At 35.1% G+C, this 16,142-nt stretch overlaps 1 protein-coding gene across 1 annotated transcript; it reads left to right on the forward strand.

The window, feature by feature from the left end:
• The first annotated feature begins 1,134 nt into the window (after positions 1–1,134).
• LOC129220083 (uncharacterized) lies at positions 1,135–5,571 on the forward strand. The gene has a single exon (XM_054854422.1). The coding sequence runs from the start codon at positions 1,135–1,137 to the stop codon at positions 5,569–5,571; it is 4,437 nt and encodes a 1,478-aa protein (XP_054710397.1).
• Positions 5,572–16,142: the final 10,571 nt, after the last annotated feature.

Below are 16,142 nucleotides of genomic sequence, written 5' to 3' on the forward strand. Positions count from 1 at the left end.
ATATTTAACGTCGCCCAGTCCCCTTTAATGACGACGGTGGGTCTTCGACCAGCGGGGATCGAACCCGAGCCCCTCCGGCCCCGAGTCCAATGCCCTACCGATCAGGCTACCACGGCCCCGTTTGTGGAATTAAGTAGAAAAACCAGTTCCGGATAGCGTTACGGTTGCTATTGCGGTTGCGATGTCCTGTAATTTCTCTCGTGTGATATCCCCTTAACAGGCTTGACAGGGAAAAGCTTTATTGTGACAAGGCTGAACTGGACTGTTTTACTGTAACTTAATTGTTTTACTGTTAATACTCATTTCAGCGGAATGAAGAAACGAAACTGGTATGTTGTTGTTGAAACTCGTTTGATAATTTGGCAACACTGTTTTTACTATAGTTATGTTTAGTAAATCTGGCAACGGAAGGAACTACTTTGATATACCCCCCTAAATCGGAAATTTGGCGACTTTTTTTTCTCGCCAAGCAAAATACCTGTTTTATGGTTCAAAATTCCCTGAAACTTTTCAACAACACTACATACAGTAGGCATATTGAAAGCTAAAAGATAAAAATAATTAATAGAAAAAAATATAATTTGAAAATACAACCAGATTTGCAGCAAAATACAGTAAATCAGAAATCTGCTTGATCACTTCACAAAGAAATGGCGAATAAATGAAATGGCGCTAAAACATATATGAAATCCAAAAATTGTTGACACAAAACTTTAAAAAAAAAATGGTACAAAATACAAGAAAATATAAAATTTGGAAACAACAAAAACCTAAAAGCTGAAAAAACCTAAATTGGCAACACCAAAAAAAGAAACAGCAACCCTAAATGGTCCGTAGGGAGTGCCAGATTTGGCGCGTAGTTTTTGGGGGGGTATATCAAAGTTATACCCAACGGAAAAATGTTTAGAATTACTTTCTTTTGAATTGTCGTTATTATACGTCCTACTGTTCTAAGCTAATTATATACTATTATTATACGTTTTAAGTTGCTCAATATCTTTAAGAATTATATCCTGTGTATGTCATGTCATCTACAATAAATTGTATACCCGGGATTTACGAAGTTTTATTTGAGTAACAACATGTGGCTTCCGTGATATTTGAACTTTGTATTTTTTGATTCGAATAGCGAATATGTCTGACAACGAAGACAAAGATGATGCCGTTATCACTCAGAAATTCGACAAATTTGAAAGATTACGGAAAGAAAGAACTAATTTACGAAGGTTATTTACCACGACTTGTAATCAATTTGAAAGAACACAGAAAGAAGAAGTCGGAGGTAATGAACTTGGCGCAATTTTTAATAAGTTGGCGGATAAAGCCGAGCGTTTATTTAGTGCTGATGCTCAATTATTGGAAATTTACGAGCAAAGCGATAAGGAATATGATGAAATGGAAACGTATAGAGATCGCTTTATTGAACTTAAAACAGAATATGAGCATTGTTTACGGCGTAGTATGATTGGCGCTTCTTCGCCAATTGATACAGCTACGATTGTTAAGTTGAAGCTTCCAAAAATTGAATTGAAAGAATATGACCTAATGCCAAGGACTTGGGTTGCCTTTTGGGCGCAATACAGTCGTATTCATGAAGATACTAGTATATTAGAAGAGGATAAGTTTCAGTATCTTCTGTCATCATTGAAGCCTACTTCGAAAGCGCGCAATATAGTAGAAAGTTATCCACCATCTAAGAAAAATTATGCTAAGGTTATCGAACATCTCGAGTCCAGGTTTGGCAGACGTGATTTATTAATTGACGTGTTTATACGAGATCTTTTAACATTGGTAAACAACCGAACTAATATTAAGCTTTCAGATTTGTACGACAAGCTCGGTTTGAGTTTAAGAGCTCTGGAAACATTAGGCGTCACTACGCAAAATTATGCTGCCATGTTGTATCCGGTTGTGGAGTCGTGTCTTCCAACTGATGTATTAAAGGCTTGGGATAGATATTTATTAAACAGTGAGGTGGATGATGAAGAAACCGTCCAAATTACGAAAGAGAAACTGTTGGAAAGGTTGATGTCATTTCTTCGTCGCGAGATAGAAGGGGAAGAACATCGGGCTTTAGCTGAAAGAGCTTTTGGTCAACCCGCAAAAGGTAAGAAGGAATCTTCAAGCAAAGATGAACCTACAGCAATGAGTTTAATATCTTCTTACGAAAGGCCTTGTAAGACTGAGTGCATTTTTTGTCAGAAACGTCATGACAGTCAAGACTGTCATAAAGCTGCCTCTATGAGTACAGAAGAAAAAAAATCAATTGTAATACGTAGACGCTGCTGCTTGGTGTGCTTGAAGATTGGACACATGGCGAAAAACTGTCGCAGTAATATTCATTGCCTTGTATGTGGAAAGCGACACTACGTAATTTTGTGCCCAGAATTGCCTAGAAAAAATAAGGTTCAACTCCCTAATGAATCAAGGATAGAAGTGAATACGTCCACTTTATTTACGGAACTTACACCTCAGAAGGTTATATATTTGAAAACAATATTGATACGTTTAAGAAATGGAAATCAAGAAATTTATGTCAGAGCCCTCCTTGATGATGGATCACAGCGATCTTACGTAACCAACCAAGTAGTTAAAGAGTTAAGGTTAAAGCCTTCAGGTACAGAGTTATTGTCCCAAGGACTATTTGGTGGTAAGCAAACAGCTGAAGTTAAACATGGTCGCTATGACATCAACGTTCAGAGTATCGATAGAAGGTTTTCGTGCAACATGTCAATTTTGGACCAGCCCAAGATATGTTCTTCTTTGCCTCGCATACGTGACCCAGATTTAGTACAAGAATTAAAACGTCGAGGAATTGAACTAACAGACATAGGTCCAGAAACTCCTCCTATTGACATGCTCATCGGTGCTGACTTTCTGGGAGGAATATTAACAGGAAGAATAGAAGTTCTGCCATCTGGTATAACAGCCGTAGAAACGAAACTCGGATGGAGTGTTTTAGGTCCAGGAAAGAAGAGCAGCATAAATATGGTATCGCTATGTATGCATCACTCAGAGATACACAAAATTTGGGACTTAGAATCTTTGGGTATAACAGATCCCACTGAGAGGAAAACAACTAAGGAGCTAGATGAAGAAACGGTCACATTTTTTCAAGAGACAATTCGGAAAACTGGCAACAGGTATGAGGTGGCTCTTCCATGGCTAGCAGGACATCCCCACTTGTATAATGGATACGACCAGGCAGAAGCAAGACTTCACACCGTTACTAAGCGTCTTTTGAAAGACAATTACTACGAACTGTATGATGGTGTCTTACAGCAGTGGAAGAATGATAACATCATAGAGGAGGTGACAGAAGCTGAAATGTCAAGTTCAAACGCTTGTCATTATTTGCCACATCATCCAGTCGTTAAATCATCAAGCGCTACCACGAAGGTCAGGCCAGTCTTTGACGCTTCATGCAAACGCCCCGGATATGCCTCCTTAAATGACTGTCTTAGTACAGGACCAAGTTTATTAAGTGAAATCCCTCGCCTCATAAGTAAATTTCGTTGTGGTGCCATTGGAGTAATTGCAGACATTAAACAAGCATTTCTTCAACTCTCTTTAGCTGCCAAAGATAGAGACTACCTAAGATTCCTTTGGTGGGAAGACAAAGAACACACTAAGATGAAATTTTACAGGCATTGTCGTGTTGTTTTCGGCGTTTCATCAAGCCCCTTCTTATTAAATGCCACGATTAATTTTCATCTTGAATCGCAGGAATTCCAATCAATAGTCCTGCAAAACACGATCAATCGAATGAAAGATGGATTTTATGTAGACAACTTAGTCACAAGTGTGAATACCAGCGAAGAACTGGAACAATTAAAATCGCAAGCTATAGAAGTAATGCAAAAGGGTTCCTTTGAATTGAGATGCTGGGCTTACAGTGGAATTGAAGAAAGCATAGATCAGAATGTACTTGGCCTGAAATGGGACACTCATGCAGATGAACTTTATTGTGCTGGCTGTAAAACGACTTCAGAAAAGGTCCTTTCGAAGAGAAAGCTTCTCTCTGTAGTTAACAGCATATACGATCCTATTGGATTTACGTCACCTGCAACTCTTCTTCCAAAATTATTGCTTCAAGAAGCTTGGAAAAACAAGATAGGCTGGGACGACGATCTGCCTCTAAATATTCAACATAGATATCAACACTGGGTGAAGCATATTGATCTCATAGAACAGTGCAGAATACCTCGTCGATTAATGCTAGGAACTCTTGAGAATACAAGCCTGCATGTCTTTACCGATGCTTCCGCAGATGCATACGCTTGCTGTGTATACTTACGCTCTGAAGAAGAAACGGGAACCTCTGTCCAATTAATAACTGCCAAAGCCAGAGTAGCTCCGATGAAAAGACCGACGATTCCACGCTTAGAGTTGCTTGGAGCTACAATGGGTGCAAGAATAGCAAGTACCGTTTTAGAAGCAATACAGCAACCTTTAAAAATTTCCTTTTGGGTCGATTCAATGGTTGTTCTAAGTTGGATAACGAAAGGAGAACCGTGGAATACTTTCGTCGGTAACCGGGTTAAAGAAATACGTCAACTTACAAATGTCGATAGTTGGAGATTTGTACCAGGATCTATGAATCCGGCCGACTTGCCCTCGCGTTCTTGTAATTGGAAGGAGCTGATAGATAGTCGATGGTGGGAGGGTCCCACTTGGCTACAAGAAACAGAAGATACCTGGCCAAATACTGAGATTACGATGCCTGAAGAAGCTTTAGTTGAAAGAAAGAAAAGTGTTATCTGCAGCACGAATATTAACTTACAGGAAAACTTCAGCAAGAAGCTTCTATACTTTTCTAAGTACAGCAAAGTTATAAGAATGGTAGCTTGGATGCTGAGATTTATAAATAATGCTAGGAATAAGTCCACCCGAGTTATCTCCGAGTTAACATGTGAAGAAATACAGAAGGCAGAACTCGCCGTCATTAAATTGGTACAAACAGAACTGCATGCTGAATTGAAGGAAAAATACTCGAAGTCTATACGATTTTCCGAAGAGTCTGGAGTTTTAAAAGTTGAAACTAAGTTAGTTTTGGGTGAAGACCCAGAAGATTTTCAAAAACCAACCGTACTACCAGATCATCCCATCGTGAGACTGTACATCGAATACGTTCATAAAGCTTTGATGCATAGTGGTGTTCAGACAACTCTGAATCATATTCGAGAGCTCTACTGGATTCCTCGCGGTCGGAGGGTTGTTAGAGAGGTTATAAGCAAGTGTGTGATCTGCAAGCGACATTCAAGCAAGCCAGTACAGCCGAATACAGCGCCTCTACACATTGATAGAACAAAACGCATTTCTGCATTCCAAGTCACTGGTGTAGATTTGGCGGGACCTTTACACTTACGTCAAGGTACTAAGGCATGGATTGTTTTGTTCACATGTGCTGTATATAGAGCCATTCACCTAGAGCTCGTCACGTCATTGTCAGCTGAAGCATTCCGGCAAGCAATGAGAAGATTCTTCGCTAGAAGAGGGAGATGCTCTGTAATGTATTCTGACAATGGGGGTCAAATTTTACTGGAACAGCACGAGCCCTTCAATCATTGAATTGGGAGGAAATACAATCTGAATGTGCCTTGCAAAACATCAAATGGCATTTTAGCCCACCCACCGCGCCATGGTATGGTGGTTGGTGGGAGAGAATGGTACGTAGTATTAAACAAATTTTACGAAAGTGCTTGGGAAAGGCTTGCGTGACATACGAAGAGATGCTCACGGTGTTGTGCGAAGCAGAAAGTGTCATTAATGAGAGACCACTCACCTATATCTCGGACGATCCGAATGAAATGACACCTGTAACTCCAGCTCATTTCATACAAGACATAAGAGGATCAGAAACACATGACTTGGACATCCTTGACTCCCAGCATTTATTAAAAAGAGTGCGTTATGTGCAAAGTTTGCGCGATAATTTTCGAAAACGCTTCCAGAAGGAATATTTAGGTGAACTTGTACGCAATCCAAAATCTAGATCAAAACAGCAGGAAATTTCGGTGGGAGAAATAGTTCTCATAGGATGTGAGGACACTAAGAGATTGAACTGGCCATTAGGTCGTGTTGTTGAACTGTATCCTGGCAGGGATGGTATCCAAAGAATTGCCAAACTACGAGTTGCTAATGGCTACCTCGTTAGACCTTTGCAGAGGCTGTATCCTCTCGAAATGTCAATCAGTGATTTGCCATCAGACCTAGCAGCAAATGGAAAGGAGGTAGCAGCTAATATCGATTCAGGGTACTTGGAGTCCACAGCAGCTTCTATTCCAAAAACCCTCAACCCTAACGCTGAGATTTTCATTCCCATGACCGAGGTACCTCAACCAGTGAAACAAACCCGCAGTGGTCGACGAATATTCCCTCCACAACGTTTGGACTTGTAGACTTCAATTATTTTTTTTCTCGTACTGTGACTTTAAAATTGTGTTAACTATTATTTGCATTATTCATCATTGTCTTTCATTTTGTTATAATTTGAAATTATTTATTATGTATTTTATTTTATTGTAGTTTTGTATTGCGACCAGCTTTATTTGCAATACAAAAGGTGGGAGTATGTTGAAACTCGTTTGATAATTTGGCAACACTGTTTTTACTATAGTTATGTTTAGTAAATCTGGCAACGGAAAAATGTTTAGAATTACTTTCTTTTGAATTGTCGTTATTATACGTCCTACTGTTCTAAGCTAATTATATACTATTATTATACGTTTTAAGTTGCTCAATATCTTTAAGAATTATATCCTGTGTATGTCATGTCATCTACAATAAATTGTATACCCGGGATTTACGAAGTTTTATTTGAGTAACAACAGTTGTGGCCATCACGAAACTTTCTTCTACATCTTTCGTGTAGTTATAATCCCTCCCCATGCTTGACGAGGAAGCAATATTCCCAGGGAAAACATAATTACACACGCCAAAACTTAACCCCCATCCCAATTCCCGATTTATCTTAAAAGCAAAGCAAAGAATGAAAATTGATAATTATTTTAAAAAGCCTTGCTTAAAATAATTACAAACATTTATTTGTTAACAAACACAAGATGGCAACAGATAAAAAGTTTAAATCATCGCAATTTTCTCGTAGACTAATAATAAGAGTAGACCGAGCTTCCCCAGACTTGCTGATGAAACAATTTGTTCATGGCTACATCATGTGACTGGTGGGAAGCTTGGCGAAAACTTTGACAGCATGGTTGCTAGATGGCAACATTATCTATAGTTTGGCACTCGACATGTATTTTAAGACGTGATGTGATTTCATTATAATTTTTTTCCAGGTGCAGAGATTGAACTGTTTTTCTTTTAGCTATGCATAATTTTGATATTAATAATTAGTTTTTGGTCACAGTTTTCAGTAACTTTTTTTTTCATTTGGAACTGCTACGTCAGCGTTGGCGTGAACGTAATGGCACAAACGTTTTGCGTTAACGCAAAAATGTAATAATCGGTTTCTTAAATTGAAATTGTTGATAAAAATCTTACCGTTTGCCGATTCTCTTTGGGCGCTTGCATCTTTAATTGCTTAGAGGGTTATTGAAATTGACTAAAGAAAATGCACAATACTATCTAAACGAAAAACTCACTATATTAACAAAATATTTACAACTTAGAATAACAAATTTACAAATCAGACTCCATAAAAGATCATTCTTCCGTGTGTTCCATCAATTCTATTTATTTTATTTCTCGCAGGCGTTGATCGTCTGCTACGATCAACGCCCACTGTTGCTAGGATATCCACCAGTCACATGGTTTGGTTTATGAGCATCAAAAGGGTTGCCATAACTCGGTCTATTCTTAGCATTATAGACAAATTAAGCTGGTTTCCGACGAGTGCAGTTTTATTTAACGTAAACAAATTAATTTACTAAAAGTAACACATAAAGCAATAAATTATCAATGTAATAGGAACTTAGCGACGTCTTTTTAGACGAAAAGTTTAAACAAGGATGTGCACGTTTATTAATAAAATTAACCACAATCATCACAGCCACACAGGTTAGTCAAAATTATTTTAATTTTATTTTTTATGTAATAGTTATAAAACTGCGTAATATTATATATTTTAAAATTAGGACTAAAGTTAAACCTCATAAAAATGTTTCACGGCCCCATTTAGGGTCAGGATTCATAGGTTGAGAACCCCTGATTAAGATTTAACACCTGTCTAGCGCACTTTATCTTAAAAAAGATGATTCAGTTGTTAATTGAAAAAAAAAACAACATATATTATATAATCTGCAAATAAAAAACTTTTTTACTACGTTTCTTATGTATTTAAATTTGTGTAAAATTACAATTATGAACGTAAAACTAATAGCAGTGACAATACATTTTCTAAAACTTTGAAAACAAAAAATATATGATAGAATTATTATTATTATTATTTTCGAAGAACGCCTGTATGTGCGATCCAGCTTTTTTATATTACTTATTTTTGCTACTTTTGCCGAATAATTGAAGCCATAAAAAAGAAGATAGAATCACGAAGTAAATCCTTGTGACTAACTTTGTTAAAAGGTTGTTTGGACATGTCATTAAAGGAGAACTTTTCTCGTCCAATAAGCATTATAAGAGATCGATAATAAGCATCAGTTTCGCCTCCAATGCTATTCTCTCCTTCGACTAAGATAAAAATCAAGTGAAATTAGACGTCTGATCCTTTTGTGTAACGTTCTTTTACACTGACTATGCGTTCTTCGTTTTTTCTTCTTCTTTTTCTATCCTTTATTAATTGCACTTGTCTTCACCTTTTATTAGAGTTGGAGTTTCTGTATTCGCTAATAATACAGTAGCTTAACTATTGGTAACTACACTAAGCGTAACAAGCACAAACATTATTACAGCTAGCGTAAACAAAATCTATTGTTCCTGAATCAGTAAAAAATCTTTTAAAGTTTCTGGACAGTTTGATAACTCTTGATTAGTATATATCCTTAACCATTTCCATGGCAGGGTAATAAGAGGTTTAAGACAATATCGCATTACACTTTTTACCAGGTTTTGTTTTTAAGGCCTCAAAAGATGTGAATGCTTTTGGAAAACGACGAAAAAAAAAATCTTTTCGCATTCTTGATTGTAAGGGGGTAATGTGTTAGTGATAAAAGCTAAATGGAAACATATTTATAGATATTCTGCAAAGCAAATACTAAAGGTAGTTTGAAATATACTTTCATTATATGTTAGTCAAAAGAAAACTACAAAGATAGTGCATTGTGAACCCTGCGATTTAATAATCAGCTTCTTGAAATGGTATTAGTATAAAAAAAAGCAGTTTGCGAAATTACGTTACTTATTGATACTGCCCAGTTATGCAAAAAGTCGTATAGTAAAGAAAAATATACTAAAATTTTGTCGCTTGGACGGTTTAATTTTTAAAATTAATTTGTTTAAAAAAATACAGCTGATTTACACAAATGTTTTGTTTGAGAAAATTAGCAACCTCTGTGTACTTCATGGTTCATTGCTATTTTGTTCAAGGTTTTGGATATAAATTCGTAACGACATCTAAATGGTGAATGAATGCATTGGAATGAAATAGATAATACTGGTGATTGTCATTAGTTCTACGGTTATAAAATGTCGAGCCTTCAATGATTAATCATTTTTAATGTTGCTATAAAAACGAATATCTACCATGGGAAAGATGATGCAAAGGATGTTCAAGATTTATGTTAGTTCGCAAGGATTACTATCTGCACGCGGAAGCCCTGCTTTTTGGGTGGATTCATTTCTTTACGTAGGGTTGATTGCTGTTGAGGTAACCTGTTTTCAAGACAAATGCATAAAACAACTTCTAATTCTGGATGACTAGCAATACGCTTGCCGTTGACATCATATTACGAACGGACTCGTTTACGAAGGAATATGTTCACATTTAATAGAATTTACAACAATGAATCACGATCTCAGCAAAACAAAGATTCCAGACGAATAAGGATCTGATAAAAGCCAGGAATCTAATACCACCAGGGTAATATTTGCGTAAAGCATAAAGGTACAACAGTGGTTTGATGGTTTCGTAAGACGGGTTTGAATTGTACAGCCAGACGTGTTCTCCAGCGTATTTGCTTTCTAGATGTCTTCTTGTTGCAATGTACATAGTGATGAACTCTTCGGCAGATATACTCGTCTAGTCTTGCGTCTTAATATAATTTTATTACAGGACAATCTATTAGTACATCTATTTTGTGTTGTAGGAAACTGAGTCACAGTTCGAAGAGATTGATATTCAAGATCCTTAAAGCAACCGAATGTTATCTGGGTACTACTATAGTAGACGTCTTCTAGTCTCGGTCTGATCTTTCGAAACTTCAATAAGTTAAAAAGTCTTTTTCAAAATTGGAGTTTTTCAGAGATATTTTCAATGAAATATCTTGTGAAATATTTATCTTCCCAAAAGGCTTTTCGATCATTGTTGCAGAAACATTGTAGTTAAAAGTTATGATAAATCTTTAACGCTTTATCTTTTTCCCCTTTGCAAATTCATTAAAACTCATTAAAACTTCTTCTAAACTGTATACATTATTTCAAAATTTGTGCATACCGTTTTTAAGATTACTCGTATGCAACGTTTTAAGACACAACTGTGCAACACAAGTCTGCAGACATATGTGTAATGGCTGCAAAATAATAATTTTGAATCTAAAAAGTTGCGATTGAATAAGGTGGTAAATAATCTAAATAGAACCACATTCTTTTCTATGCTTTGAAACATGCAATGTTTCATCCGCTTCAACATGTGTCTGAAAATTATTTTTCCACTCTTTTGCTTAGGATTCTAAATAATCTCGCTCTAAAAGCAAAATTAACGCTTTTTACTTAACTAAGATTTTTTTAATTTATAGATTATTTTCTAAATCATTACCTCTTTAAATAGTTTTTAATTAATTCCGTATGTCAGCAGAGCATTCGGCAATAATTACGTCAGCCTTTGGAATATTTGTTTCATAACCTTATCATTGAAATAAAAAAAAAAAATAAATTGAAAACTACCAGGATTTCGAAAACAAAGGAGTTCCGATGACGAGGAGTTCCCCATTAGCATAAAAATACACCAGCAAAAGGTGACATATTCTGCTTATTGTTTTATCAAAATGGCATTTTTTCCTCATTTCAGATTTTATTGCGGATATTTCCTCGCTTGGCAACTTCACTGCAATAAACACCGCAAAGAATCAATATTTTTTTTTTTTGCATCAGAAACGGCTGCTAAATTGTTCATGACAGAATGAAATAAAAGCAGAAAAATGGCGCCGCGGGAAACTTTATGAAGAGGAGGTATTATCGAAGAGATGCATACGGACGCTTCATTTATAAAGGAGTAAACGCGGGGAAAAGATGAAGTCGTTGAAGATGTTTCTTTTATACCCCCACAAAATGTTCACGCTTCTTCGTAATGGTGAAAGTTTTTCTTGATGCGTTTCCTCGCGCGGTAGTTTTATCGCTGGCATACGACATCATAAGCACCTCAATGACGAGTGGAAAGTAAAATTTATAGCAAAAATTCTCAACCATTCTCACATTAGGACGTTTCTGAGAAACTGAGACGTGCAAGAAATATCGATTTCGGACATTTTTGTACATATTTTATCCAAATTCTGTCGAAGTGTTTGAGAAATTAACACCATAAATAAAAACTTTTGTTACCACTACATATATTTCAAAGTATCTTCACCAAAAAGTGAAAGGCACTGTTAATTAGCGCCTTAATTGTTGTTTATTGTAAATTTCTTGTGTTAATGGTTGGGAGAGAAATTTATTTTTAATGTGAAACACATATCATTCATCCAAATTTTACAGATTTTGTAGCAATGTTCAGGAAGAAAATGTTTATCTTAAATTAATCTTGGTATTGAATCAAAATGCTGTCAATAATAAAGATACATTGATGGGTAATGTTGAGTAATGATAAGTAATGTATTCATATTTTTTATGAAAATTCCTGTCATTATGATTCTATAGTTCATAAAAGCAACTAGTATGAATAGTTTGAGGCACACAAAGCACTTTGATGTGCATTATAACAGTTTTTTTGTCTGTTACTTTGTTTTTTTTTATGATGAGCTAACACGTAAAATAATTCAACAAACAAAAAAATTTAAAGCTATTTAGACAATTACTAATATTAAAGGAAAAATTTAAACAAAGATACATTATTGTCTTTTCAACATGTTACTCTTAACTTGTCAATGAACTAATGTATTGGGGTTCGATCTTTTAAATATATTTTATTTCAAATGGCTGGCAGCAAGAAAAGGTTACAAAGAACAAAATAGCAAAAACAAACACAATACACAGAACAAGGAACAATATAGGAACAATAGAGTGAAATATTTAGCTGCCGATACGCTCTCTTGCTTCCCAATAACGGTCACCCAGGCTACGTCTGGAAAGCTGGATGAAAATGTGCAGGTGACGAATGTCCATTTCTTCGTTTGAATTGCAAAGGGGAAATTGGGACTATTGACAATCCTCAAGCGGTAAAGGTGTTTTGGTAAACAGTCATGTCCAGTTAAAAGTCGAAACAAAGCTACTGACTCTGCTCTTGGTGCTGAAGGTACAAAATCACGGTTTATAAACCAAACTTTGTGATTACTTCTAGCTTTTAGGTCTTGCCAAAATAAAACTCTTGATTTTTTCCTCATATATAACTTTATTGCATTGTATGAGACTGGCTCATTTGGTAGTTGAACAATAGTAGATCCCCTCTTGCCCAGAGCATCAGCTATCTCGTTTCCTCTAATCCCACAGTGTGCAGGGATCCACTGCAACACCACTTTTATATTCTGCTTCACCAGATCGTTAATGAAACTGCGACATTCAGAAATTTCCTGCGATTTGCAGCTCTTTATCGATGCTATCGCCTCAATAGCCGCTTGAGAATCCGATAGAACGACACATCCCTTAAGTTTTAAATCACGGTATTTCAACTGATCTAGAGCCAGGTGTATAGCCTTTACCTCTCCATCGAATGCAGAGGCATATTTACCAACAGGAATAGAAAAAGAAAAGTGCTCACTGTAGACGCCTGCACCTGCATTTATATGGTCTGCTACTCTTGACCCATCGGTATAGATATGTATCCATTCACTTTCGGGGCATTTAGTGTAGATCGTCTCCAGCGCAATTGTCCTGAGAACTACTTGATCGGTCTCACTCTTTAAAACAGGCTGTATCAAATTTAAATCATAATTCACTGGTTCATATTCGCATGGGTTTGTTGGTAAAGGGAGCGACTGTAGGTTAGAATTGATGTCAATATATATATATATATATATATATATATATATATATATATATATATATATATATATATATATATATATATATATATATATATATATATATATATACGTCGTAATAAATTGAAACTATATTTTCAAAAACAAGTTTGTTCCTGAGATTTTATAATTATTCAAATTTTACTTCTCATTCCGAACCTTTTTGAATTTTAATCAACGAGATTTCTTTTGTGTATATTGTGGATATGATACTGCAACTATTACCCGCTTAATAGTCAAAATAAGTTAAATAATTGATAATAATAATGTAAAAATAAGAAATTTAAAAAAAAAAGAAAGAAACTCTTGCAATAAAAGTTCAAGTTACGAATTTTTAACACAAAAGCTTTACATAAAAATATTCAATGGTATATTTTTTAATCGTTCATAAACAAGTAAAATAGTGTATCAATTATCAGTTTCAAAAAATAAATCAATTATGTTTCGTAAATGTAGCAGAAGTGGAAAAATAAATAGCCCCGTTTAGTAGGCGTCCGTCTCTAAATCATTGCTTTTGCATTAGCACAACTTCTTGAACCTAGAACAAGAGCTTAAAATCACTAGTGACATTTCTCTGCAATTTTTATGCGTTCTGAAATTGCGTAAAAATTATATAGATTTCTGTAAAAATAAAACTTGTTTTTGCATTGTATTCCAAAAGGAAACAACTACTAAGGATAAATGGCCAGATTTAGTGATATATCGTTCTCTAGTCTTGCAATGCATTCCAATATTCCCGCACTGATACTATTTTTCAAAGTTGAAAAATTGCAAAACAATGAACACATTCAGTAGTCATCCATTTCATAATTGTGTAATATATGAGTGTTATTGAATCTTTTTGTATTATGTTACAAAAACAATCGCCGCACTCAATAGCCGCATGAAGAACTTTATCGTGTTTGAAAAGTCTAGGAGTGTTGTCAATTTCTGCATATTTTTATGTACTGAGATAGTTTTTTAAAGAGAAATGCGTTATTTATTAAACACTATCTAACAAAAAACATGGTAGTAAAAAAAAATAAAGAGGGCTCAAAGCTCACTTAAAATGAACATAAAATGAATAATGCATTACTTTTACTAAGCGTGGACAGATATTGCTTCAATCTGAACTACCTTTTAATAGAGTGTTTTTTTTCTAGTAGTAACATAAAATGCATTGTTTATGATTGTTTTGCAGCTCAGATGAAGCTTTGTTAATAAGAAGAACGTAAAATAAAATGCTTACCAAAGTAACATTATTAACAATGATTGTTTTTTCGTGTGTCTTGGCATTGTAAATCACAATGGCACCATCAGGATCACGGAAGGTCACTTCAACATCTGAAAGTAAAATAAAATATAGAAGTACATCACGATGGTTATAATAAAAATATTTTATGACTTCGGATGCATAATAAAAATTAACATAAGTTTTTCAAAAAAATAGTTTCTCACTTGCTTTCTTTTTCAGCTTCGTTTTCGCTAAAACTTGTAAAACGTTCCTAGCGTCCGAAGTTGAAAAAAAAGTGCAACAGCAAGTGTTAAGTTAAAGTTCAATGTGCTTCTAAAGTATTGCACAAAAAAGAAAATTTATTAAAAAAAGAGGTTTTAACAAAAATCGTATATTTTTTATTTTTTATTAAGACCATTTTTCCAATCAAGTTTTTTCCCATTAAAACAATATTAACTAAAGTAATGTAGGTGGCACTAATATCGAAAACAAAAACGACGTCTATGAGAGAAATAAAAACAACTCAGTGCATTTTTTTTATCTGTGGGGTTTTGCCAATGAAAAAGTGTTTTTACTCACTTGTCCTCAATATTACCTCATTAAAGGACATAATGCCTGTAATACTAGTTGTGATATAAGCTACAACAAATATATTAATTATAATACTTGACAACAAGGTAGCGGTGGGAGGGTTTTGAGAGTCAGCCCTCCAGGACTCTTGGTTATAACACATATTGTCAATTCTTTTATGACAGTTTAAACTCATGGAAGAAATGTTATGACCAAACTGTCACTTCTGAGAAGATGAGTTCGGGCTGCGTAACTGCCTGGCGCAAAGTTGAATATCGTCTAAATCTTCTCAGAACTGTGAAAGGTGCTCTCATAAAAGTCTCTAAATTGAAAAAGGTGCTCGCATCAAAGTCTCAGTACGACAAACGTTACGCACGTATAAGTTTAATAAATTTTGACGCTAAACGTGACGTTGCGAAAAAAGTTTTTCAGGTAAGAATTTAAATTTTTTAAAAGTAATTTTTCTAAATCAGTGCAAGACCTTACAATATCTTGTATACTTTGATGTATTTTATTATTTTCTTCTACACTTAACATACATAAAGTAAAATAAAACATATTCATATCTAAGACTGCGTGTATGCAATTACAACGAAGTTCGATCAAATATGACTTCTACCAATAGAAATAAACCTTGGCCAAACAGCATGCTTTAAAAAGGCACTAAAATGTTTTTTAATTGAAATACAAGAAGCATAAAGTGAGAGCTTAAGTTTCAATCGAAAATGTGCGCAAATGTTATGGAACAATAATGGAGTCGTTTCCAAAATTTTAAAAGTATTTTTTCCTGAAAGAGCATGCTTAAAAATATAGAATCTCTGACCATTTTTAAAATAATTTCTTTAAGTTTAATTTTTTTTAAATGACTTAAATCGGTGCTCTTTTATCGTTTAAGCTTCTGCCGATGACATCACAAATGATGCAATGTCATTCAGTAAGGCCCCTATATATACGAGCCGACGCATCAGCTTAAAATTAGCCATTTTGAATCGGAGCGCGTGTTTGCGTGGTTGTCTTTCCGTTGAGTAATCGCGTTTGGTGATTGTTCACTG

Source organism: Uloborus diversus, chromosome 4 (assembly GCF_026930045.1).
Source record: "Uloborus diversus isolate 005 chromosome 4, Udiv.v.3.1, whole genome shotgun sequence".
In the NCBI taxonomy this organism is placed as follows: domain Eukaryota; kingdom Metazoa; phylum Arthropoda; class Arachnida; order Araneae; family Uloboridae; genus Uloborus; species Uloborus diversus.

Excerpts from the sequence above, each read along its gene's own strand:
- LOC129220083 (XM_054854422.1), top strand. The coding sequence starts at position 1,135 with ATGTCTGACAACGAAGACAAAGATGATGCCGTTATCACTCAGAAATTC.